The following is a 23,083-nucleotide window of genomic DNA, read 5'->3' on the forward strand; positions in this document are numbered from 1 at the left end:
TAAGAAAGACATCCTTGACCTGTGGTTAAATTGGTTTGAATTGTAGATATTCATTATTGAATTTACTCCTGTTTTCTCATACTTTGGAAAAGACATCTGAACAATAAATGAATCCTGGATAGTGTACTCTCCTTCAAACAATGAAGTGATATTAATACTTGCCTGCAGGAGATGCATACTACAGGAGAGAGCCCTTAGACTATGTCAGGCCACACTATGAACCTCCCCCCACCCTCCTTTTTGTTTCTGTTACTGTACTAACGTTGTGGATAAATGACATTGAAATTCTGCATAATGTGAACAGGATAAACTATTTATAAATTGAAAACAACAACAACAACAACAACAAAAAGAACCACGGGGCTTCTGCAGGGAATACTCTTTCCTCAATATTCTACTTTCACTTAGCTCTTCTTTGATATTTTGCTTAAGTCATTTTGAGTCTCCCCTGTCCACCCTCTCTTCCCACTAAGTCAGGCCTTCTGTTACATACTCTTACCCCATTGTGTCCTTTCCCTACATGACCTCTTCTTGAAGTTCATGATTCCATTTTTGTGGGAATCCTGGAGAAATGTCCATCTCACCCAATGGACCACCCAATGGTTCTCCATAAAGACTAGGACCATCTCCGTTCTGTTCCCCAGCACTCACTGTATCCCTCGCTCTCAGCAGGCCTAGCAGAATGGCAAGTAATAAAAGAGTACCTGTTGAATTAATGAAATTCCCAGTTTGTTAAAGATGATTTTCATGTTTCTAGCTATCAAGGATAGTCAGGCTTTAACTGCAATGGAGAACCAGTGAAGTCATGTTGAGTTATCTGTAGGACATCCAGATAAAGATGTCTAACAGCGGCCGGGGGTGGTAATCCCAGCACTTTGGGAGGCCGAGGCAGACGGATCACGAGGTCAGGAGTTCAAGACCAGCCTGACCAACACGGTGAAACCCCGTCTCTACTAAAAATACAAAAAAATTAGCTGGGCGTGGTGGTGCGCACCTGTAATCCCACTACTCGGGAGGCTGAGGCAGGAGAATTGCTTGAACCCAGGAAGCGGAGGTTGCAGTGAGCCGAGATCACACCATTGCACTCCAGCCTGGGTGACAGGGCAAGATTCCATCTCAAAAAGAAAAGAAAAGAAAAGAAAAAAAAAAGCCGGGTGTGGTGGCTTATGCCTGTGATCCCAACACTTTGGGAGGCCGAGGCTGGCAGATCACCTGAGGTCAGGAGTTCGAGACCAGCCTGGCCAACATGGTGAAACCCTAATCTCTACTAAAAATACAAAAATTGGCTGGGCATGGTGGCATGTGCCTATAATTCCGGTTACTCCAGAGATACAGAAGAATTGCTTGAACCTGGAAGGCAGAGGTTGCAGTGAGCTGAGATTGTGCCACTGCACTCCAGCCTGGGCAACAGAGCAAGACTCCATCTCGGCGGCGGGGGGGATGTCTAACAGCTGGAAATGTCATACAGAAAAGGCACGGTAAGTATTATGATTTGGGACTCATTAGCACCTTAATGATAGGTGAGATTACGCTCTTGAAATCACATAGGCCATTGATTCTCCTGGAAGGAGAGGAAGAGGAGGAGGAAGAAAAATGTATCAGAATCTCTTAGGAAATGGGTCTTTTTCACTTTCCCTTACCTTCTCCCATTTAAGGATCTCAATATATGAGAGTTGCTACCGATAGAAGTGATGCACCTGTGAAAGTGTAGAGGCAAAATTTTCAAAGTTGAGAACCATCATGCTGAAAAAGAGTTTGTATTGGGAGGCCAAGGCAGGCGGATCACCTGAGGTCAGGAGTTCAAGACCAGCCTGGCCAACATGGTGAAACCTTATCTGTACTAAAAATACAAAAATTAGCTAGACATGGTGGCACACACTTATAATCCCAGCTACCGGGGAGGCTGAGGCAGGAGAATTGCTTGAACCTGGGAGGCAGAGGCTGCAGTGATCTGGGATCATGCCACTGCAACTCCAGCCTGGGCGACAGAGTAAGATTCTGTCTAAAAACAAAATGTTTGTAAGCAGATTTATTCATACATAATCTTTTCTAGAACAATTCCAATAGATTCAGATGTGAAAGCAAAGTAGACAGGAGAAGGCTCACGTAGCCTTTTGTCACAGTAGTCTGAAGAAAATTTTCTTTTCAAAATTGAGAGAATGTGGCCGGGCGTGGTGGCTGCTCACACTTGTAATCCCAGTACTTTGGGAGGCTGAAGGCAGTCTGATCACTTGAGCCCAGGAGTTCGAGACCAGCCTGGGAAACATGGCAAAACCTAGTCTCTACAAAAAATACAAAGATTAGCCAGGCATGCTGGTGCGCACCTGTAGTTCCAGCTACCTGGAAGGCTGAGGTAAGGATTGCTTAAGCCCAGGAGGTCAAACCTGTAGTGAGCCGAGATCTTGCCACTGCACTCCAGCCTGGGCTATAGTCTCAAAAAAAAAAAAAAAAAAAAAAAATCGCTACAAAACTGAGAATGTGTCCTTAATGTAGACGCTAAAAGATAAAAAATAAAATTTAGAGAAAAACACACAAGCATTTGTAGAGAAAAACAGGGAAAAGCCAGAGGAGACAGACAGTCTGTATTTTTATGCTCATGAGAAAGGCTAATACTAATACAGCAAGACCCCAGAAGAAAATGTGAGGGGCAAATACTAACAAAAACTATTACATATGGCACATTTACTATGTTCCAGGCACTAACCTAAATGGTCTAAATACATTATTCACTTAGTTTAAATCCTCCCCAGAGTTCTATGAGGTCCATATTATCTTTTTTCCCATTTTACAGATGAGGAAAACACAGACGATCAAGAAATTGCACAAGGCAACCAGCTGGTAAGTGGCAGAGCTGAAATTAGACCCCAGGTCTGTCTGTAAAGCAAGATGGCCAAAATCAAGAATATTCAATGCAATATAAATGTTTTTGGAAAGAAGGCCATCTCTTGTAAAACGGAACGCCAGGAAAAGACAATTGGAGGGCATAGCGGGGATAGGAGGGCAGATGGGAGAATCCCTGCCATGAAACCCTCTGTTCCCCCTCCAATCAAAGAGGCGCTGAGGGAGATGGGAGGAAGGGCCTCGAGGAGAGGCGAAATGTTTGCTGGTGGAGATGTGGAGAACGGAAAAAGACCAAGGAAGAGTCGAAGAGTCAAAGACAACTTGATGCCTGAAGTACAAATGCTCAGCTCCTGCGAATTCTACATTCACATCTGAGTTAGGGCCTACTATGCGCTAGGGATGAATCTAGGCGCTGCAAAAATGAAAATAAACTTATTGAGGCATGTTGGTTTGATGCCTAAATAAACGTTTCAGAAACAATCAACATCAACGATCACCTGACACTCCAGGAAACCCATTTCTCCAAAGAACTCCATCTGAAAGCTTTTAAGAGTATATTCCAAAGAGACTGGATGGCGGTGGGGGAGGGGCAGGACGAGCGGCCGAAGGGACAATTCCTGGGCGCACCCGCCCATAGCCCCGCTCCAGACCCTCTCGAGGGACGACAGAGGGACGCAGGGAGCAAGCCCTGAAGCTGCACCGGGGGCGGAGGGAACGTGGCTACCTGCGCAGCCAGACGTCAGGCGGGGCCCTTCCCCGACCTACTTGGCCGCTCCAGATGAACTCCCTCCGACTCTCTGGCTTCCCAGGGGCCGCCGACCTCCACTCGGGGGACTACCGCGCCATGCAGCCTCTTCCTTAGCAGTCCCTCACGGACCGGGCCCCTACGGCAACTTACCCGCCCTGCCCGGCCCAAGACAACCCGGTTCCTTTCTGCCCACCGAGGTCTCCCTTGCATCTCCACCAATACCAGAGCGCATTCAGGCTACGGAGGCGGGACTGAGTGCCTACGGCCAATCATATCAGACGCAAAGCACGTCGCAGCGCCCACAACTAGTTCCCGCCTTTGGAAGGGAAAAAAAAAACACGGTTGGCGCCAAACTCCAGTAACCTTCCTAGGGCTTTAAGAGAAAGAGGCGGGGTGTAAGGTGGCGGGGAAGCGACGGGGCGGGGCTTCAATACGGAAGGGACTGACCTGAGTAGAGGTAGGGGCCTGGCCTGAGAGAAGCTCTTTAGTGAAAAAGACAGGAAGCCTTGAGAAGTCTGTCATTTATTTAATCCTTTACTCTTAAAATTCTGCTGTCAGCTGCGTGCTAGACAAAGTGCTGGGCTCGATTACGATGAATAAATTTGTTCCCTGCCCTGAGACGCGTTCCTGGATGATAGGTAGACAAACAACTTAGCTTCGGATGTTGGGAGCCTTAAGGAGGGGATACTAGTCTAGCGAGGCAGGAGAGAGAAGAGCTTGTTAGAGGGTGGAATACCTGACTTGTCTTACAGAACCTGTAGTAATGGGGGGTGCCGGTAGGTCTAGCCTCAGGACCTCAGCCTGCACATTGATAGGTGCGAAAATGAGGCCGCCTTCCTCGCTACTTATAGTCTGCCTATATTAATCCCTACCCATTTCCTCTTGGTTGTCCACTTAGCTTTTTTTTTCTTTTCGCTTTGTCGCTCAGGCTGGAGTGCAGTGGCGCGATCTCGGCTCCTTGCAACTTCCACCTCCAGGGTTCGACAGATCCACCCACCTCTGTCTCCAGAGTAGCTGGGACCACAGACGCAAGCGACCACCACCCCCTGGCTGTTTTGTTTAGTTGTATTTTTTTCTGAGATGGAGTTTAACTCTTGTTGCCCAGGCTGGAGTGCAATGGCGCGATCTCAGCTCACTGCAACCTCCGCCTCCCAGGTTCAAGTGATTCCCCTGCCTCAGTCTCCCGAGTGGCTGGGACTGCACGAATGTGTTACCACGCCCAGTTAATCTTTGTATTTTTAGTAGAGACAGGGTTTCGCCATGTTGACCAGGCTGGTCTCGAACTCCTGTCCTCAGGTGATCCGCCCAGCTCGGCCTCCCAAAGTGCTGGGATTACAGACGTGAGCCACCCACGCCCGGCCACCCCTGGCTAATTTTTAAAATTTTTTGTAGACATGGGGTCTTGCTATGTTGCCCAGACTGGTCACAAACTCCTGGGCTCAAACAATCCTCCCGCCTCAGTCTCCCAAAATGCTGGGATTACAGGTGTGAGTCACTGCGCCTGACGCCATTTAGTCTTAACTGCTATATCAACCAATTCATTTTCATTGTTTTTTTTTGAGACGGAGGTTCGCTCTTGTCGCCCAGGCTGGAGTGAAGTGGCATGATCTCAGCTCACTGCAACCTCCACCTCCCGGGTTCATGCGATTTTCCTGCCTCAGCCTCCCAAATAGCTGGGATTACAGGGGCCTGCCACCATGCCTGGCTAATTTTTTGTATTTCTAGTAGAGATGGGGTTTTGCCATGTTGGGCAGGCTGGTCTTAAACTCCTGACCTCAGGTAATCCGCCCGCCTCGGCCTCCCAAACTGCTGGGATTACAGGCGTGAGCCACCGCGCCTGGCTTTATTTTTATTCTTATTTATTTTTTTATTTATTTTTATTTATTTATTTTTTTTTTGAGACGGAGTCTCGCTCTGCCGCCCAGGCTGGAGTGCAGTGGCCAGATCCCAGCTCACTGCAAGCTCTGCCTCCCGGGTTCACGCCATTCTCCTGCCTCAGCCTCCGGAGTAGCTGGGACTACAGGCGCCCGCCACCTCGCCCGGCTAGTTTTTTGTATTTTTTAGTAGAGACGGGGTTTCACCGTGTTCGCCAGGATGGTCTCGATCTCCTGACCTCGTGATCCGCCCGTCTCGGCCTCCCAAAGTGCTGGGATTACAGGCTTGAGCCACCGCGCCCGGCCTATTCTTACTTTTTTAGAGACAAGGTCTCAGTTTGTTGTCCCGGCTGGAGTGCAGTGGTGTGATCATAGCTCACTGCATCCTCAAACTCCTAGGTTCAAGCAATCCTCCTACCTCAGCCTCCCAGGTAGCTGGGACCACAGGCACACAACACCACACCTGCCAATTTCTTTCTTTCATTCTTTTTTTTTTTTTTTTGTAATATAGACAGGGTCTGGCCATGTTGTTGCCTAGGCTGGTCTCCAACTCTTGACCTCAAGCACTCCTCTGACCTCTGCCTTCCAAAGTACTGGTATTACAGGTATGAGCCACTCCACCTAACTTACATATTTTTATTTGCAAATATGCATGGCTTTTTAAAAAAATTAATTAACGGCCGGGCGCGGTGGCTCAAGCCTGTAATCCCAGCACTTTGGGAGGCTGAGACGGGCGGATCACGAGGTCTGGAGATCGAGACCATCCTGTCTAACACGGTGAAACCCCGTCTCTACTAAAAATACAAAAAACTAGCCGGGCGTAGTGGCGGGCGCCTGTAGTCCCAGCTACTCGGGAGGCTGAGGCAGGAGAATGGCGAGAACCCGGGAGGCGGAGCTTGCAGTGAGCCGAGATCGCGCCACCGCACTCCAGCCTGGGTGACTGAGCAAGACTCCGTCTCAAAAAAAAAAAAAAAAAATTAATTAACTTTTTTTTTTGGGGGGATGGAGTTTCGTTCTTGTTGCTCAGACTGGAGTGCAATGGGGTGGTCTTGGCTCACTGCAACCTCCACCTTCCAGGTTCAAGTGATTCTCCTGCCTCAGCCTCCCAAGTAGCTGGGATTACAGGCACCTGCCACCACGCCTGGCTAATTTTTTTGTATTTTTAGTAGAGATGGGGGTTTAACCATGTTGGCCAGGCTGGTCTCGAACTCCTGACCTCAGGTATTCTGCCTGCCTCGGCCTCCCAAAGTGCTGGGATTACAGGCGTGAGCCACTGCATCTGGCTGGCTTTAATTTTTTTAATAAGAGCTTTACTGGGATTTAATTTACATACTAATAATTCACTCATAAGTGAATGAATAAGTTGGGTGTGGGAGGGTATTAGATACACAGTCTGCCACTGTCACCCAGGCTGGAGTGCAGTAGCACAATCGTAGTTCACTGTAACCTTGAACTCCTGGGCTCAAGAGATCCTAATGCTTGGGCCTCCCAAGGTACTGGAATTACAGATAGGAGCCACTGTGCCTGGCCCCAATTAAAGTGTTGAGTTTTCAGCACCATAAGACAGGGTGAGAAAAAGAAAAACTAAATTAATGAATTTTTGAGTTTGCCTTTTTATAACCTTTCAACTTTTGAACCATGTAACTGTTTCACATATTCAAAGACTGAATTAAATCAGAAAGAAAAAAATCCTAAAATGAAAAATTATTTGAAAAAGTTAAACTGTAAAGAGAGAAATGTAACCACAGAGAAAATAATTCCTTGAAGTGACATTTAAACATAGTACTCTAATTATTGTGAGACAAAGTAAAAAGGGTAAGAAGCCATTTTGCTCATTTCTGCTTGCCTTCTAATTTCACAAAGCCCCTGACTCTGTGAGGAAGTGCAGCTCCCTGGAAATACGCTTTGAAGGCAAACCAGGATAGAGCACACGGCCCCCAACATCTCTTGCCTGAGTCACTATATTCCTTAAAGGAGGAATATGGATGGGCACGGTGGCTCATGCCTGTAATCCCAGCACTTTGGGAGGCCGAGGAGGGCGGATCACGAGGTCAGGAAATCGAGACCATGCTGGCTAACACGGTGAAACCCCGTCTCTACTAAAAATACAAAAATAAAATAAAATAAAATCGCCGGGCATGGTGGCGGGCGCCTGTAGTCCCAGCTACTGGGGAGGCTGAGGCAGGAGAATGGCGTGAACCCGGGAGGCAGAGCTTGCAGTGAGCCGAGATCACGCCACTGCACTCCAGCCTGGGAGATAGAGCGAGACTCCGTCTCAAAAAAAAAAAAAAAAAAAAAAAGAAGGAAAGGAGGAATATAGTGCCTTTTCCTACACATGAGATAATGTCTGATAGGGTTGGTGATTATGCCTCTGAAATCTATAACTAGATGTACTCCTGCACCGAAACTTTCATGTGATTTTGCACATACCGAACCTCCACCACAGGTATATGAACACTGGGCTGAAATACTGTGCTGCAGCAGTCTGACTGAACTCTGAAGTCAGACAGCCCATGGCCTGTAGACCTCAGTCTATAGTCGTTAGTAAGACTATAGACTGAATAAAACTAATTTTTTTTTTTTTTTGAGATGGAGTCTGGCTCTGTTCCCCAGGCTGGAGTGCAGTACCATGATCGCAGTTCACTGCAATGTCTGCCTCCCAGGTTCAAGCGATTCTCATGTCTTAGCCTCCTCAGTAGCTAGGATTACAGGCGCACACCACTACGCCCAGCTAATTTTTGTATTTTTAGTGGAGACTAAAATACAACATGATGAAACCCCGTCTCTACTAAAAATACAAAATTGGCCAGGCTGGTGAGGCATGCCTGTAATCCCAGGTACTTGGAAGGCTGAGGCAGGAGAATCGCTTGAACCCAGAAGGCGGAAGTTACAGCAAGCCGACATCAGGCCATTGCACTCCAGCCTGGGCGACAGGGCGAGACTCCGTTTCAAAAATAAACAAACAAACAAAAAAACACCCAAACCACAACCCCTCTCTTTGTTCTCTGGGAATACATGTTTGCTTTGTACCCAAGGTTGCATCTCCGCAATTTGCAAACTGTTTACTAAAGTTTCTTTTGATTTTCTTAAAAACATAAACTTTCTTAGTGGGTTTATTGACATAGATAACAGTCTGTTAAGTGAAAAAAGTTGTCTTGGAGTAGCTCTCTTCCTGGTACAGATAGCTTTACTAACAGAAATTTCCTTTATGAGGGTAAATTTCCTTTGCAAAAGGGTAAATTTATACTTTATTTTAGGCAATTGGGGAGGTAAAGAGGTTTTACTGAGTTGGCTGGTTCTGATTTTTCTTTACCTCAAAATAATCAATATGTCAAAATGGTCTGTTTCAGGGTTGCATGTTCTGAACCTCTTTAACGTAATCAACAAGCAAAGATTTCTTATAGTTCTGGAGGCTGGGAGATCCAAGATCAAGGAGCCAGCAGATTTATTGTCTGGTGAGGGCTCCCTTCCTGCTTTAGTAGATGGCCACCTTCTTAGTGTATCCTCCCATGGCAGAGAGAGAAGGGACTCTCATCTTCCCCTCCCATTATAAGAGCAGTAATCCTATTATGAGGACTCTGTCCTCAAAACCTCATCTAAATCTAACTACCTCCAAAAGGTCTCACTTCCAAATACCATCACACTGGGGTGTTAAGCCTTCAACATACGAATTTTGGAGGGACACAAACATTTAAATCATTTTGCCATTTCTTATAATTCAGTTTCCCCTCCCATACTTTTTTCTTAAATTTGTGTCTTAAAAAACCTGAGCTTTTGATCTGTAGAATGTTCTACAGTCTGAGTTTTTCTGATTATAAATTCATGGTGCAGCTTAACTTATTCTATCTTCTTCATTTTAAAAAATTGACAGCGCCGGGCGCGGTGGCTCAAGCCTGTAATCCCAGCCCTTTGGGAGGCTGAGACGGGCGGATCACTAGGTCAGGAGATCGAGACCATCCTGGCTAACACGGTGAAACCCTGTCTCTACTAAAAAATACAAAAAACTAGCCGGGCGAGGTGGCGGGCGCCTGTAGTCCCAGCTACTCAGGAGGCTGAGACAGGAGAATGGCCCGAACCCGGGAGGCGGAGCTTGCAGTGAGCTGAGATCCGGCCACTGCACTCCAGCCTGAGCGACAGAGCGAGACTCCGTCTCAAAAAAAAAAAAATAAAATAAAAATAAAAAAAATAAAAAATTGACAGCTGGGGCCAGGCACAGTGGCTCACGCCTGTAATCCTAGCACTTTGGGAGGCCAAGGCTGGGAGATTACTTGAGGCCAGGAGTGTAAGACCAGCCTGGTCCAACATGGTGAAACCCTGTCTCTACTGAAAATACAAAAATTAGCCAGGTGTGGTGGTGGACACCTGTAATCCCAGCTACTTGGGAGGCCGAGGCAGGAGAATCGCTTGAACCCAGGAGTTGGAGGTCACAGTGAGCCGAGACTGCGCCACTGTACTTCCAGGCTAGGTGACAGAGCAAGACTCCATCTCAAAAAAAAAAAAAAAAATTGACAGCTGGATGAGAGGTTTGACCCTTTTGGTAAGACTATAGGTAGCATTATGTTCTTTCATCAAGAGCCATCTAGAGTCTGTTTTTTTGGCCCTTTTTGCTATGTTAGCAGCCATTGATACTTAATGCTTAGATTAATGGATTACTTGGGAATTGCAAAATAGTGGTATTCTAATTTTGTCAATTCTTTTTTTTTTTTTTTGAGACGGTGTCTCACTTTGTTCCCCAGGCTGGAGTGCAGTGGCATGATCTCTGCTCACTGCAAGCTCTGCCTCCCGGGTTCACACTATGCTCCTGCCTCAGCCTCCTGAGCAGCAGGGACTACAGGCGCCCGCCACCATGCCCGGCTAATTTTTTGTATTTTTAGTAGAGACGGGGTTTCACTGTGTTAGCCAGGATGGTCTCAACCTCCTGACCTTGTGATCTGCCCGCCTCGGCCTCCCAAAGTGCTGGGATTACAGGCGTGAGCCACTGTGCCGGCAATTCTTTTTAAAATTAGGTGGACTATTCTGAGGAAGAGACACTTGTCATCATCTTCTATTTAGTTACCCAGTGGTGCAATTCACATATGAGAGGCAGGATACATTTTTAAATTTCTCCCTTTATCAGCTTTCAAGATTGACTTATTACTCTCCAAAGGCAACAAATTTTTAAAATTATTAGTATATATTCATGAACTAAACTAATAGGTTTTGATTCATTATAATTGTTATCTTTATTAAAGCTCAGATTGTATCATCCTTGGTCAATGGTAGCATCTCCAAGTTGATACCCAAGTTCTCTTTTTTTTTTTTTTTTTTTTTTGAGACGGAATCTCGCTCTGTCACCCAGGCTGGAGTGCAGTGGTGTGATCTGGGCTCACTGCAAGCTCCGCCTCCCGGGTTCACGCCATTCTCCTGCCTCAGCCTCCCGAGTAGCTGGGACTACAGGCGACCGCCACCTCGCCCGGCTAGTTTTTTGTATTCTTTTTAGTAGAGACAGGTTTTCACCGTGTTAGCCAGGGGTCTCGATCTCCTGACCTCGTGATCTGCCCGTCTCGGCCTCCCAAAGTGCTGGGATTACAGGCTTGAGCCACCGCGCCCGGCCTCCAAGTTCTCTTTACATGACACTCATAATTTTTTTCAAAAATATTAATTTTCTGGCCGGGCGCGGTAGCTCAAGCCTGTAATCCCAGCACTTTGGGAGGCCGAGACGGGCGGATCACGAGGTCAGGAGTTCGTGACCATCCTGGCTAACACGGTGAAACCCCGTCTCTACTAAAAAATACAAAAAACTAGCCAGGCGAGGTGGCGGGCGCCTGTAGTCCCGGCTACTCGGGAGGCTGAGGCAGGAGAATGGCGTAAAAACCCGGGAGGCAGAGCTTGCAGTGAGCTGAGATCCGGCCACTGCACTCCAGCCTGGGCGACACAGCAAGACTCCGTCTCAACAAAAAAAAAAAAAAAAATTAATTTTCAGAGGTCACCAATAGCTGTTGGGTGGGCACCACCAGCAGAGAAAGTAGCGTAAGACAAGAGAGCTTAAGACATTTAAGACCAAGCATGGTGGCTCATGCCTATAATCCCAGCACTTTGGGAGGCCAAGGCTGGAGGATTGTTTGAGCCCAGGAGTGGGAGACCAGCCTGGGCAACATAGGGAGACCTTGTCTATTTAAAAAAAAAAAAAAAAAAAAAAAAGAAGAGCTGGGCGTGGTGATGCATGCCTGTAATCCCTGCACTTTGGGAGGCCGAGGTGGGTGGATTACTTGAAGTCAGGAGTTCGAGACCAGCCTGGCCAACATGGTGAAACCCTGTCTCTACTAAAAAATACAAAAAATTAGCCAGGTATGGTGGTGCATGCCTGTAATCCCAGCTACTCCAGAGACTCCAGAGGATGAGGCAGGAGGATTGCTTGAACCCAGGAGGCAGAGGTTGCAGTAAGCCAAGATCGCCACTTCACTCCAGTCTGGGTGACAGAGTGAGACTCTATCTCAAAAAAAAAAAAAAAAAAAAAAAAAATTTGGGTGTGGTAGCAGGTTCCTGTAGTCCTAGCTACTCAGGAAGATTGCTTGGGCCCAGGGGTTCAAGGTTACATTGAGCTATGATTGCACCAGTACACTCTAGCCTGGGTGAGAGAGTAAGACCCTGTTTCTAAAATATATACATATTTTTATATTAGACAGGTAATATACTGAGGTCATAACATGGTTTGAGGGAGGCACATATTACACATGTGTGTGAAAACCCAATCATCATGCTGATGAACTACAAAAGGATCAAAGATACTATTTTTTTTAGCGCAAAATTTCAAACATACACAAAAGTAGAAAGAAGAGTACAATAGGCCGGGCGTGGTGGCTTACCTCTGTAATCCCAGCACTTTGGGATGTTGAGGGGGGTGGATTACCTGAGGTCAGGAGTTTGAGACAAGCCTGGCCAACATGGTGAAACCCTGTCTCTAGTGAAAATACAAAAGAAAAAATTAGCTGGGTGTGGTGGTGCATGCCTGTAGTCCCAGCTACTCAGGAGGTTGAGGCAGGAGAATAGCTTGAACCCGGGAGGTGGAGGTTGCAGTGAGCTGAGATTGTGCGACTGCACTCCAGTGTGGGTGACAAAGCAAGACTCCGTCTCAAAAAAAAAAAAAAGAGTACGATAAACTCCTATTACCCAATATCTGGTTTCAATAATTACTAATACACTGTCAACCTTATTTCATCTATACTACACATGCTCTATTCCTTCCTTATTATCATTATTTTTCTTTTATTATTTTGAGACAGAATCTCGTTCTGTTGCCCAGGCTGGAGTACAATGGCGGGCTCTCAACTCACTGCCACCTCCGCCTCCCAGGTTCAAGTGATTCTTCTGCCTCAGTCTCCCGCGTAGCTGGGATTACAGGCGCTTGCCACCACGCCTGGGTAATTTTTGTACTTTGTTTTGTTTTGTTTTTTGAGACAGAGTCTCACTCTGTTGCCCAGGTGGGAGTGCAGTGGCACGTTCTCGGCTCACTGCAACCTCTGTCTCCCGGGTTGGAGTGATTCTCCTGCCTCAGCCTCCCAAATAGCTGGGACTACAGGCATGTGCCAACACGCCTGGCTAATTTTTGTATTTTTAGTAGAGATGGAGTTTCACCATGTTGGCCAGGCTGGTCTCGAACTCCTGACCCTGTGATCCACCTACCTCAGCCTCCCAAAGTGCTGGATTACAGGCGTAAGCCACTGTGGCTGGCCCAGTCTTAGATTTTTATTACCCCCAAATTTTGCTTTCTGGCTGTTTACATTGTCTTCTCTTCCAATCCCAAACCCAGGCAACCACTAATCTGATCTATTAATTTAACCATCCTAGAGCTGTTCATCTTACTGCTGCTGCCCAGATGAAAGTTCTGGGATTTCCCTTAAACACTTAAAAGTAAAATAATCCTGTGGATTAAGATTACAATCCACAAGATTATTTTACTTTTTCTTTCTGTGCTAAATCTCTTATTTCTTGGATCCCATGTCATCTTCTTTCTTGGTTTTACCCTCCTTTTTCAGGGGTCACCTCTTTAAACACATTCCTGAGAATAGTTGCCAGGGTGCATTATCACTACATAACTTTTTCTTTTTGTCTTTTTCTTCTTTTTGAGACAGAGTTTGCCCAGGCTGGAGTGCACCGGCACATTTTCCATTCACTGCAACCTCCACCTCCCAGGTTCAAGCTATTCTCCTGCCTCAGCCTCCTGAGTAGCTGGGATTACAGGTGCCTGCCACCACGCCTGGCTAATTTTTTACTTTTTAGTACAGATGAGGTTTCACCATGTTGGCCAGGCTGGTCTCAGACTCCCGACCTCAGGTGATCTGCCTGCCTTGGCCTCCCAAAGTGTTGGAATTACAGGTGTGAGCCACGGCGCCTGGCCACCCCCCACTTTTTTTTTTTTTTTTTTTAAGATGGCCTTTTGCTCTTGTTGCCTAGGCTGGAATGCAATGACACGATCTCGGCTCACCATAACCTCCGCCGCCCGGGTTCAAGCGATTCTCCTACTTCAGCCTCCCGAGTAGCTGGCATTACAGGCATGCACCACCACACCCGGCTAATTTTCTATTTTTAGTAGAGATGGGTTTCTCCATGTTGGTCAGGTTGGTCTCGAACTACTAATCTCAGGTGATCTGCCCGCCTTGGCCTCCCAAAGTGCTGGGATTACAGGCGTGAGCCAAGGCACCCAGCCCTAATTTTTGTGTTTTTAGTAGAGATGGGGTTTCACCATGTTGGTCAGGCTGATCTCCAACTCCGTATCTTGTGATCTGCCTGCCTCGCCTAGTGCTGTGATTACAGGCATGAGACGCTGCGCCCAGCCCACAAGTGCACTTTTAATGTTATGGACGCTATTTTTTTATGACTTCCAGAATATTCTATAACTTAGACCCCATAGTTTAATATTCCCAATTGAACATTTTCTTCCAATATCTGTATTAAGAAATCTGCAAGGGGTATCTTTGTCACACTTATGTGAGGATTTCCGTAGGCTAGAGTCCTACAAGGGGAATTGCTGGGGCAGAATGTTAACTAGTTAGGTATGAGCAGAGCAGCAGAGCGCTCCCCACCCCACATACACCAGGACTACTGGGCGACAATCAGATGATGGTCAGGCGGTTCTTAACTGTTTCTCTAACGTTCACCGGCGCCAGCGAAAGGCAGTCTCCTAATAGAAAACACCTGAAACTGATCAGTAGCTTCCCAATAAGATCTCAGGAGTCGGGAGAAGCAGTGCAAGTTCCCGAAAGTATGCCAACATATAAAACCTCAAGTCAAGAGGTCAAGCTGCGCGCTTGATTTCTCAAGGCGCCTGCTTGGCCGTCTTCCAAGTTGTACTTTCCTCCTTTTCTTTCCGTCCTGTTCTAAAGCTTTTTGATAAACTTTTACTTCTACTCTGAAACTTCCCTAGGTCTCTCATTCTGCCTCATGCCCTTCGTGGAATTCTTCTGAGGAGGCAAGAACTACGGTTACTGCTGACCCCTACCTATGCACGGGGTAACTGCCACCGCTAAGAAGGGTAGAATCAGCTTTTCTTTTCTTTTTTCGGGACAGAAAAGTCTGCTCTGTCGCGCGGCTGGAGTGCAGTTGCACGATCTCGGCTTACTGTAACCTCCGCCTCCCGGGTTCAAGCGATTCTCCTGCCTCAGCCTCCCGAGTAGCTGGGACTACAGGCGCGCGCCACCACGCCCGGCTAATTTTTGTATTTTTAGTAGAGAAGGGGGTTTCACCATGTTGCCCAGGCTGGTCTCGAACTGCTAACCTCAAATGATCTGCCCGCCTCGGCCTCCCAAAGTGCTGGGATAAAGACATGCGCCACCGCGCCCGGCTGAGAATCAGCATTTCTCTCACATCTGATCTTTCCGTGTGTTCAGGCAGAAGGAAGGCACGGTGGGCTGAGAATCACACGCCCCCTCTCTTTCCTCCCGGGCCTAACGCACTTTTCTCTCTGTCCCGCCACGTGCTGAGTTCGCGAGCCCCCATCACTCATGCATCCAAACCGACTAGATTTTTGCTTCCATTTCCCTCCCGGAAAAGGCGGGACAGCGAAGACCGGAGCTTCCGCCGCTAAGAGGCCGAGGCGGGGAGGGCGCCGCGTAGCCGTCCCGAGCTGATGACGTCAAACGCCGTGTGCTCACCCACGTGTGGTGCAGCTCTCCCGGTGTCCGCGCTGGAGCGGAGGACGCCTTTCCTGGGGGCGTAGTTGGTGGCTGCTCGGGCACTGGGACCTCGGCGGCTTGGGGACGCTGGCCGCGAAGTAGGGAGCGCAGGTGGCCACTCCGGGTGAGGGCCGTGGGTCATGGAGCACTTCTTGCTGGAGGTGGCAGCCGCGCCGCTGCGGTTAATCGCAGCCAAGAACGAGAAGAGCCGCAGTGAGTTGGGCAGGTTCTTGGCCAAGCAGGTAAGACGTGAAGGGAGAGGGAAAGCGCCGGACCGACTGGGTCGCCCCGCTAGTAAGCTTCCTGCGCTCCCCTGCCGAGACTTGCCGCTTTAAGGGGAGAGTGATGCGGCCTCCGGTCAAGCTGGCTCCCACCTCTGGGCTGGCGCAGGTCGTGGAGGTTTCCGAGCGTGTTTGAGGCGATTGGAAGGAGTCTTTTGTTTTTATCTGGAAGAGCCTTCCAGTACTCTTCCCTTCGCCTCTCACCCCTATGCATGCGCTTTGGCTGCTTGTGGCCGAGGTGGCCTTCCGAAACGAATGTGGTTTTTCTGAAATTGAGGTTGCGTTTCTTCCGTTTTGACAAGTGTACGTATTACCTAAGTGTGCGTAGTCTAGCCACTCCTGTTAGTTTGGGTGAACCACTGACAAATATTGATTGCATTCCTGCCGTGCGTAAGGAACGGTGTGGCGCTGTGAGAAAGTGGATAAATTCGTTACGATGTCTGCCATAAGGGAAATTTGCATCTATTTTTGGAGACAGTTCGTAAACACTTAAAACAGCTGAAGGACAAACCAAGACAGCGAATACTAACTGTAACTGTACGAATTATGAGGTTAACTAGAGTTTTCTGGGAAATGGGTCTTCGGGCTTTTAAGAACCTTCTCATTGACTCCTACCTGAGTTGAAGACTCTTTTTTTTTTTTGAGACAGAGTCTCGCTCTGTTGCCAGGCTGGAGTGCAGTGGCGCGATCTCGGCTCACTGCACCCTCCGCACCCCGGGTTCAAGCGATTCTCCTGCCTCAGCCTCCAGAGTAGCTGGGACCACAGGTGCCCGCCACCACACCCGGCTAATTTTTGTATTTTCGGTAGAGACAGGGTTTCACCATGTTGGCCAGGGTGGTCTCGATCTTTTGACCTCGTGATCCGCCCGCCTCGGCCTCCCAAAGTGCTGGGATTACAGGCGTGAGCCACAGAACAGGTGTGTGTGGGCCCAGGTACTTGGGTCCCAGGTGTAGCTAATTAATTTTTTTTTTTTTTTTTTGGAGACAGAGTCCCGCTCTGTCGTCCTGACTGGAGTGCAATGGCCCACCATCTCAGCTCACTGCAACCTCCACCTCCCGGGTTCAAGCGATTCTTCTGTTTCAGCATCCCGAGCAGCTGGGATTACAAGCGTGCGCCACCATGCCTGGCTAATATTTTGCATTTTTAGTAGAGATAGGGTTTCACTGTGTGGGTCAGGCTGGTGTCAAACTCCTGACCTCAGATGATCCACCCGCCTCAGCCTCCCAAAGTGCTGGGATTAGAGGCGCGAGCCGCGGTGCCCTTCCCTGAAGTATTTTTTTGATGTATCTCCAGCCCAATTATTCTGGGGAGTGGGGCCAATTTTGCTCCCAGGGACAAATCTGGAGACCTTTATGGTTATCACAACTGTTCATTATGGGGGCGCTACTAGCATCTAGTGCATCAAGGCCAGGGATGCCGCCAAGCATTCTGTTATGTATGGGACAACTCCCTACAACAGAGTTATCCATGGTAAGTGGCAGTGGTGCAAAATTGAGAAAGAAATCCTGCCCCAGCCTGGTTGTTTAGTCTCTGCTCAGGGCTTGCTATTTCAGCAACACTAAGCTGCCTGCAGTGACTGCAGGTTGTTACCCTCTACTGTTGTTGACTGGAGTCACCTCCCATTGTTAACTTCTGTTGTTATTTATTGTCTCGGTCATTCCTTGCCATTACTTGCCTCATTGACTTTGCATTTCCTTTCCTTAGAAGGCTGCATCTCTCTTCTGTGCCCTGCTCAGTTAACTTGTTTGTTCTGGAAGACTGCTTTTGAAATGGTTTTCCCCAGGAAGACTTTTCTGACTTTACCCTTTCCTCTTCCTCTTAACCTTTGTTTCAACTAACTGATTATCAGTAGTTGATTGAGAGTATGTCCAGAGAAGGGGACTGTTTAGCTGTAGTGTCCAATACAGTGTCTGATATGCAGTAGGCAGTAAATGTTTATTGAACAGATTAATGTACTCACAAACTGTGATACTTTTGTCGATGGAAAGTGTCAAACTCTAAAATATTTTAAGAGATTTATTCTGAGCTAAGTGTGAGTGACCATGGCTCATGACGCAGCCCCAGGAGATCCCGAGAACATACACCCAAGGTGATCAGGCTACCGCTTGGTTTTATACATTTTAGGGAGACCTAAGACATCAATCAGTACATGTAAGACGTACATTGGTTTGGTCTGGAAAGCTGGGACAACTCGAAGGGTGAGAGGGGCGGTCTTCCAAGTCACAGGTGGATTCAAAGATTTGCTGACTGGCAATTGGTTGAGAGTTTATTTAAATCCCTGGAATCAATAGAATGGAGTGTCTGGGTTAAGATAGGGGTGTGGAGGCCAGGCGCAGTGGCTCACACCTGTAATCCCAGCACTTTGGAAGACCGAGGCAGGTGGGTCACAAGGTCAGGAGATCGAGATCATCCTGGCTAACATGGTGAAACCCCGTCTCTACTAAAAATATAAAAAATTAGCCGGGCATGGTGGTGGGTGCCTGTAGTCCCAGCTACTACGGCGGCTGAGGCAGGAGAATGGCGGGAACCTGGGAGGCGGAGCTTGCAGTGAGCCCAGATTGTACCACTGCACTCCAGCTCGGGCGACAGAGTGAGACTATGGCGGGGGGGGGTGGTGGGGAAGATAGAGGTGTGGAGACCAAGGTTCATATTATGCAAATGAAGCCTCCAGGTAACAGGTTTCAGAGAGAATAGATTGCAAATGTTTCTTTTAAAATTTTTTTATTATTATTTTTTAAAGTGATAGGATCTTACTCTGTTGTCCAGGCTGGTCTGGAACTCCTGGGCTCAAGTGATCCACCTACCTCAGCCTCCCAAAGTGCTGGGATTATAAGCCTAGCCTGTAAATGTTTTTTTTTTTTTTCCCCGAAATGTAGTCTCCTTCCCCCCCACCCCCAGACGGAGACGGAGTCTTGCTCTGACACCTAGGCTGGACTGTAGTGACGCAATCGCGACTCATTGCAACCTCTGCCTCCTGGGTTCAAGCAGTTCTCCTGCCTCAGCCTCCCGAGTAGCTGGGATTACAGGTGCCTGCCACCGCACCTGACTAATTTTTGTATTTTTAGTAGAGACGGGGTTTCACCATGTTAGCCAGGCTGGTCTTGAACTCCTGACCTCAGATGATCCACCCGCCTTGGCCTCCCAAAGTGCTGGGATTACGGGCGTGAGCCACTGTGCCCAGCCACAAAACCGTCTTTATTATGAGAAAGCAGTGTTATCTAGTTTTTTTTTTTTTTTTTTTTTGAGACGGAGTCTCGCTCTGTCGCCCAGGCTGGAGTGCAGTGGCTGGGTCTCAGCTCACTGCAAGCTCCGCCTCCCGGGTTCACGCCATTCTCCTGCCTCAGCCTCCGGAGTAGCTGGGACTACAGGCGCCCGCCACCTCGCCTGGCTAGTTTTTTTTTGTATTTTTAGTAGAGACGGGGTTTCACCATGTTAGCCAGGATGGTCTCGATCTCCTGACCTTGTGATCCGCCCGTCTCGGCCTCCCAAAGTGCTGGGATTACAGGCTTGAGCCACCGCGCCCGGCCTAGTTTTTATTATAAGAAAGCAATGCTCTCTGGTTTCTTTCTAATAAAATGACCAAGCAGGTTTCTTTTTTTTTTTTTTTTTTTTTTTTTGAGACGGAGTCTCGCTCTGCCACCCAGGCTGGAGTGCAGTGGCCGGATCTCAGCTCACTGCAAGCTCCGCCTCCCGGGTTCCCGCCATTCTCCTGCCTCAGCCTCCCCAGTAGCTGGGACTACAGGCGCCCGCCACCTCGCCCGGCTAGTTTTTTGTATTTTTTAGTAGAGACGGGGTTTCACCATGTTAGCCAGGATGGTCTCGATCTCCCGACCTCGTGATCCGCCCGTCTCGGCCTCCCAAAGTGCTGGGATTACAGACTTGAGCCACCGCGCCCGGCCTGCAGGTTTCTTAAATAATTTACAAAGGGCAGGAATTGCTCTTGAACGGGGCTACCCCTCCTGGCACACCCACAGTGCTCTGCCTTGAGCATATGAATAGGTACCTGTGAGCCCAGAGTTTAAGCCTGGAACTATCTCCTGTGCCTTCCTCCAGAGCCCTGGTAGGGAAAGCAGGGCTGAGAGTGGTGTTCCCAAGAGCCTTGGCACTGGTAACACAGTGGGCGAATAACTTTGTGGATGACTCCCCAAAAACCAAGTACTTGGGTACACAGTTCAGAGCTCTCAAACATCTGATGCTGGCTCTTCACATTGTAGATAAAGCAAATACCAGGCTCAAGGTCAAGTATATGATGAATTTCTAAGCCCAAGAGTCCCCTTGGGGGACTCCCCACCTCTGCAAGGTCTCCTCAAGACACTCTCAGGCTGTGGCAGGCAGTCACTGATGGGTCCAGATGTGGCTGCAACAGGGGGGCTCTGGGCCCCTTGCTACTCAGGTCTTTTTTAGCAGCGGCCCAGGGGTACTGATGACTCCTGGGAGCTTCCACCAGGAAGCTCATGGGGAAAGCACAGACATTCTTGGGTATGAAGCTTTGGTGGTCAGACAGGGCTTGTTTCCTGCAAGGCACTTCCTCAATCATGAATGAGAGTGTCATTTCACCACTCTCTTCCGCCATAATGGCTTCATCCAGCTCTTGGGACAGCTTCTGGAGATGCCGAATTCCTGCCCCCCATAGCCTCTAGGTCACTATCATACTCGCTAGGAGAGCAGAGGAGCTCTGTCGAGGAGCAGGGGCTCTGGAAGGCAGCCTCCTGCTTCCACTGCCATAGAGGGTGGGCACGTGAGCCTGTCCAGGTAGAGAGGTGGTGATGCACGGGGGGGTCTGTGGCTGAGTGGTCAGGGGCAGCTCTGGACAGCCGAATACTCTTCTGGCTCAGGCTGCAAGTTGGGGAGCCACTGCCCTCCCTTTTTAAACCTTTTTTTCCTCCTCCTGGCCTTCACCTGGGTCTCCACCAGCCACTTGGTGCTACTTTGGCAAGACTTGTGGATTCTCTGTGACATGGCTGGGTGCTCTTAGCTGAGCGAGCTGCAGCCTGGAGTCTCTTGCTGCCCTGACTCTGGTTTCTAGGGGTTTCCAGGAGGTGCCTGCCCGGAGGTTGAGGTTGACAGCTCTTCGGGACAGCTTCCTTTGGAACTGTTTGCACAGAGAACCCAGGGCCCTGGCGGAGATCTCCTGATGACTGGCCATAGGCTGCAGCTCCTTGCCGGCCAGCAGCTGCCCCTGGTGCTGGAGAGATCTCCAGCGCATGGAGGCCCTCGCATCCTGCCACGAGAAGCCATCTGTCTGGCTAAGAGTCTTCTCTGCCCACTAGACCTCAACACTCCCAATGTCTGCCTGAAGCCGAGTACTGTAAATGTTTTTTTTTTTTTTTTTTTGAGACAGAGTCTCGCTCTGTCGCCCAGGCTGGAGTGCAGTGGCCGGATCTCAGCTCACTGCAAGCTCCGCCTCCCGGGTTTACGCCATTCTCCTGCCTCAGCCTCCCGAGTAGCTGGGACTACAGGCGCCCGCCACCTCGCCTGGCTAGTTTTTTGTATTTTTTAGTAGAGACGGGGTTTCACGGGGTTAGCCAGGATGGTCTCGATCTCCTGACCTCGTGATCCGCCCGTCTCGGCCTCCCAAAGTGCTGGAATTACAGGCTTGAGCCACCGCGCCCGGCCGAGTACTGTAAATGTTAAATGTTTCGTGTAAGACTTAAAGAGACAGCTTTTCAGGGCCATTTCAAAATATGTCAAAGCTGTATATTTTGGGCCAGACATGGTGGCTCATGCTTGTTATCACAGCACTGTTGGAGGCTGAGGGAGGAGAATTGTTTGAACCCAGGAGTTTGAGAGCAGCTTGGGCAACATAGTAGAGAGACTCTGTCTCTACCCCCCCCCAAAAAAAAGGAGGGGGAATTAAAATACTCCTGAAATAGTTCTTTCAGGGTTTGCTCTCTGTCATATTGGTATCTTAATTGCTACAAGTCTGTTTTGTCAGTCCTAAGGTCTCGGTTTTAATGTTAATGCTGGTCAGCTGTGCCAGAATTCCAAAAGGAAGAGAGTATTATGAGGCGTGTCTGGACCGACCATTCCCAGCGTGGTGTGAACTAGTGTTTCAGGTTTACTTTAGAACACTCTTGGCTGAGAGGAGAAGGATTCACCTTCATTCAGTTGGTTGGGGGCTTATAATTTTATTTTTGGTTTACACTTTCTTTTTTATTTTTTAAGACAGGGTCTGGAGAGCAGTGGCCTTGACATCCTAGGTTCAACTGATCATCTTACTTCAGGACCTTCCCCATCCCCTCCAGTAGCTGGAACTATAAGCATGCCACTGCGTCTGGCTAATTTTTTTTTTTTTTTTTTTTTTGAGACGGAGTCTCGCTCTGTTGCCCAGCCTGGAGTACAGTGGCCGGATCTCAGCTCACTGCAAGCTCCGCCTCCTGGGTTTACGCCATTCTCCTGCCTCAGCCTCCTGAGTAGCTGGGACTACAGGCGCCCGCCACCTCGCCCGGCTAGTTTTTTGTATTTTTTAGTAGAGACAGGGTTTCACCATATTAGCCAGGATGATCTTGATCTCCTGACCTCGTGATCCACCTGTCTCAGCCTCCCAAAGTGCTGGGATTACAGGCTTGAGCCACCGCGCCCGGCCCAATTTTTTTTTTTTAAATCTTAGGTAGAAACAAAGTCTTGCGGTGTTGCCCAGGCTGTTCTCAAACTCCTAGGCTCAAGCAGTCCTCTCACCTTGGCCACCCAAAATGCTGGGATTACAGGCATACTTACTTATTTTTGGCAGAACATACCTTTAACTTTCAGTGTTTTAAGCAAATGATGACAGTGGTGATGCTTTAATGCTTCCCCTGTCCGAGACAGGGTCTTCCTTTATGGCCCGGGCTAGAGTACGGTGATGCAATCATAGCTCACTTTAGCCTTGACCTCCTGGGCTCAAATGGTCTTCCCACCTCAGCCTTCTGAGTAGCTGGGACAACAGGTGCACAATACCATGCCTGGCTAATTTCCTTTTTTTTTTTTTTGAGACAGAGTCTTGCTGTATCACCCAGCCTGGAGTGCCATGGTGTGATCTTGGCTCACTTCAACCTCCGCCTCCTGGGTTCAAGCAATTCTTCTGCCTCAGCCTCTCAAGTAGCTGGGATTACAGGCACCTGGCGCCATGTCCGGCTAATTTTTTGTATTTTTAGTAGAGATGGGGTTTTGCCATGTTGGCCAGGCTGTTTTCGAACTCCTGACCTCAT

At 48.5% G+C, this 23,083-nt stretch overlaps 2 protein-coding genes, 1 long non-coding RNA gene, 1 other non-coding gene and 1 pseudogene across 16 annotated transcripts in view; 2 read left to right on the top strand and 3 right to left on the bottom strand.

Annotated features, from left to right (window-relative positions):
- Positions 1 to 3,336, top strand: part of LOC139363354 (uncharacterized) — a 44,445-nt gene extending 41,109 nt beyond the window's left edge. Inside the window, exons 3-4 of the long non-coding RNA XR_011623548.1 lie at positions 2,792 to 2,838; positions 3,053 to 3,336. This is a non-coding gene — a long non-coding RNA (uncharacterized lncRNA). The remainder of the gene's footprint in view (positions 1 to 2,791; positions 2,839 to 3,052) is intronic.
- LOC105496480 (caspase 8 associated protein 2) overlaps positions 1 to 15,472 on the bottom strand; it is a 59,975-nt gene extending 44,503 nt beyond the window's left edge. For 2 of the 12 annotated variants that reach the window (XR_011623539.1, XM_011766957.2), the window contains exon 1: positions 3,607 to 3,719. The gene's annotated coding sequence lies outside the window, so the exon portion shown is untranslated. Of the gene's footprint in view, positions 1 to 3,565; positions 3,820 to 15,306 lie in introns of those variants that run through there. The other 10 variants (XM_011767040.3, XM_011767007.2, XM_071096728.1 and 7 more) reach the window with 8 other exon arrangements.
- LOC112429352 (small nucleolar RNA U13) lies at positions 12,119 to 12,222 on the bottom strand. The gene has a single exon (XR_003021543.1). It is a non-coding gene; the product is annotated as a small nucleolar RNA U13 (small nucleolar RNA).
- A 135-nt stretch (positions 15,473 to 15,607) lies between the features above and the next one.
- LOC105496567 (midasin AAA ATPase 1) overlaps positions 15,608 to 23,083 on the top strand; it is a 186,540-nt gene continuing 179,064 nt past the window's right edge. For both annotated transcript variants that reach the window (XM_071096725.1, XM_071096726.1), the window contains exon 1: positions 15,608 to 15,856. In XM_071096725.1, the coding sequence (XP_070952826.1) occupies positions 15,755 to 15,856 (102 nt within the window). In that variant the 5' untranslated portion in view covers positions 15,608 to 15,754. The remainder of the gene's footprint in view (positions 15,857 to 23,083) is intronic.
- Positions 20,203 to 21,102, bottom strand: LOC105496553 (protein PIMREG pseudogene; annotated as a pseudogene).

This window comes from Macaca nemestrina, chromosome 5 (assembly GCF_043159975.1).
Source record: "Macaca nemestrina isolate mMacNem1 chromosome 5, mMacNem.hap1, whole genome shotgun sequence".
NCBI lineage: Eukaryota > Metazoa > Chordata > Mammalia > Primates > Cercopithecidae > Macaca > Macaca nemestrina.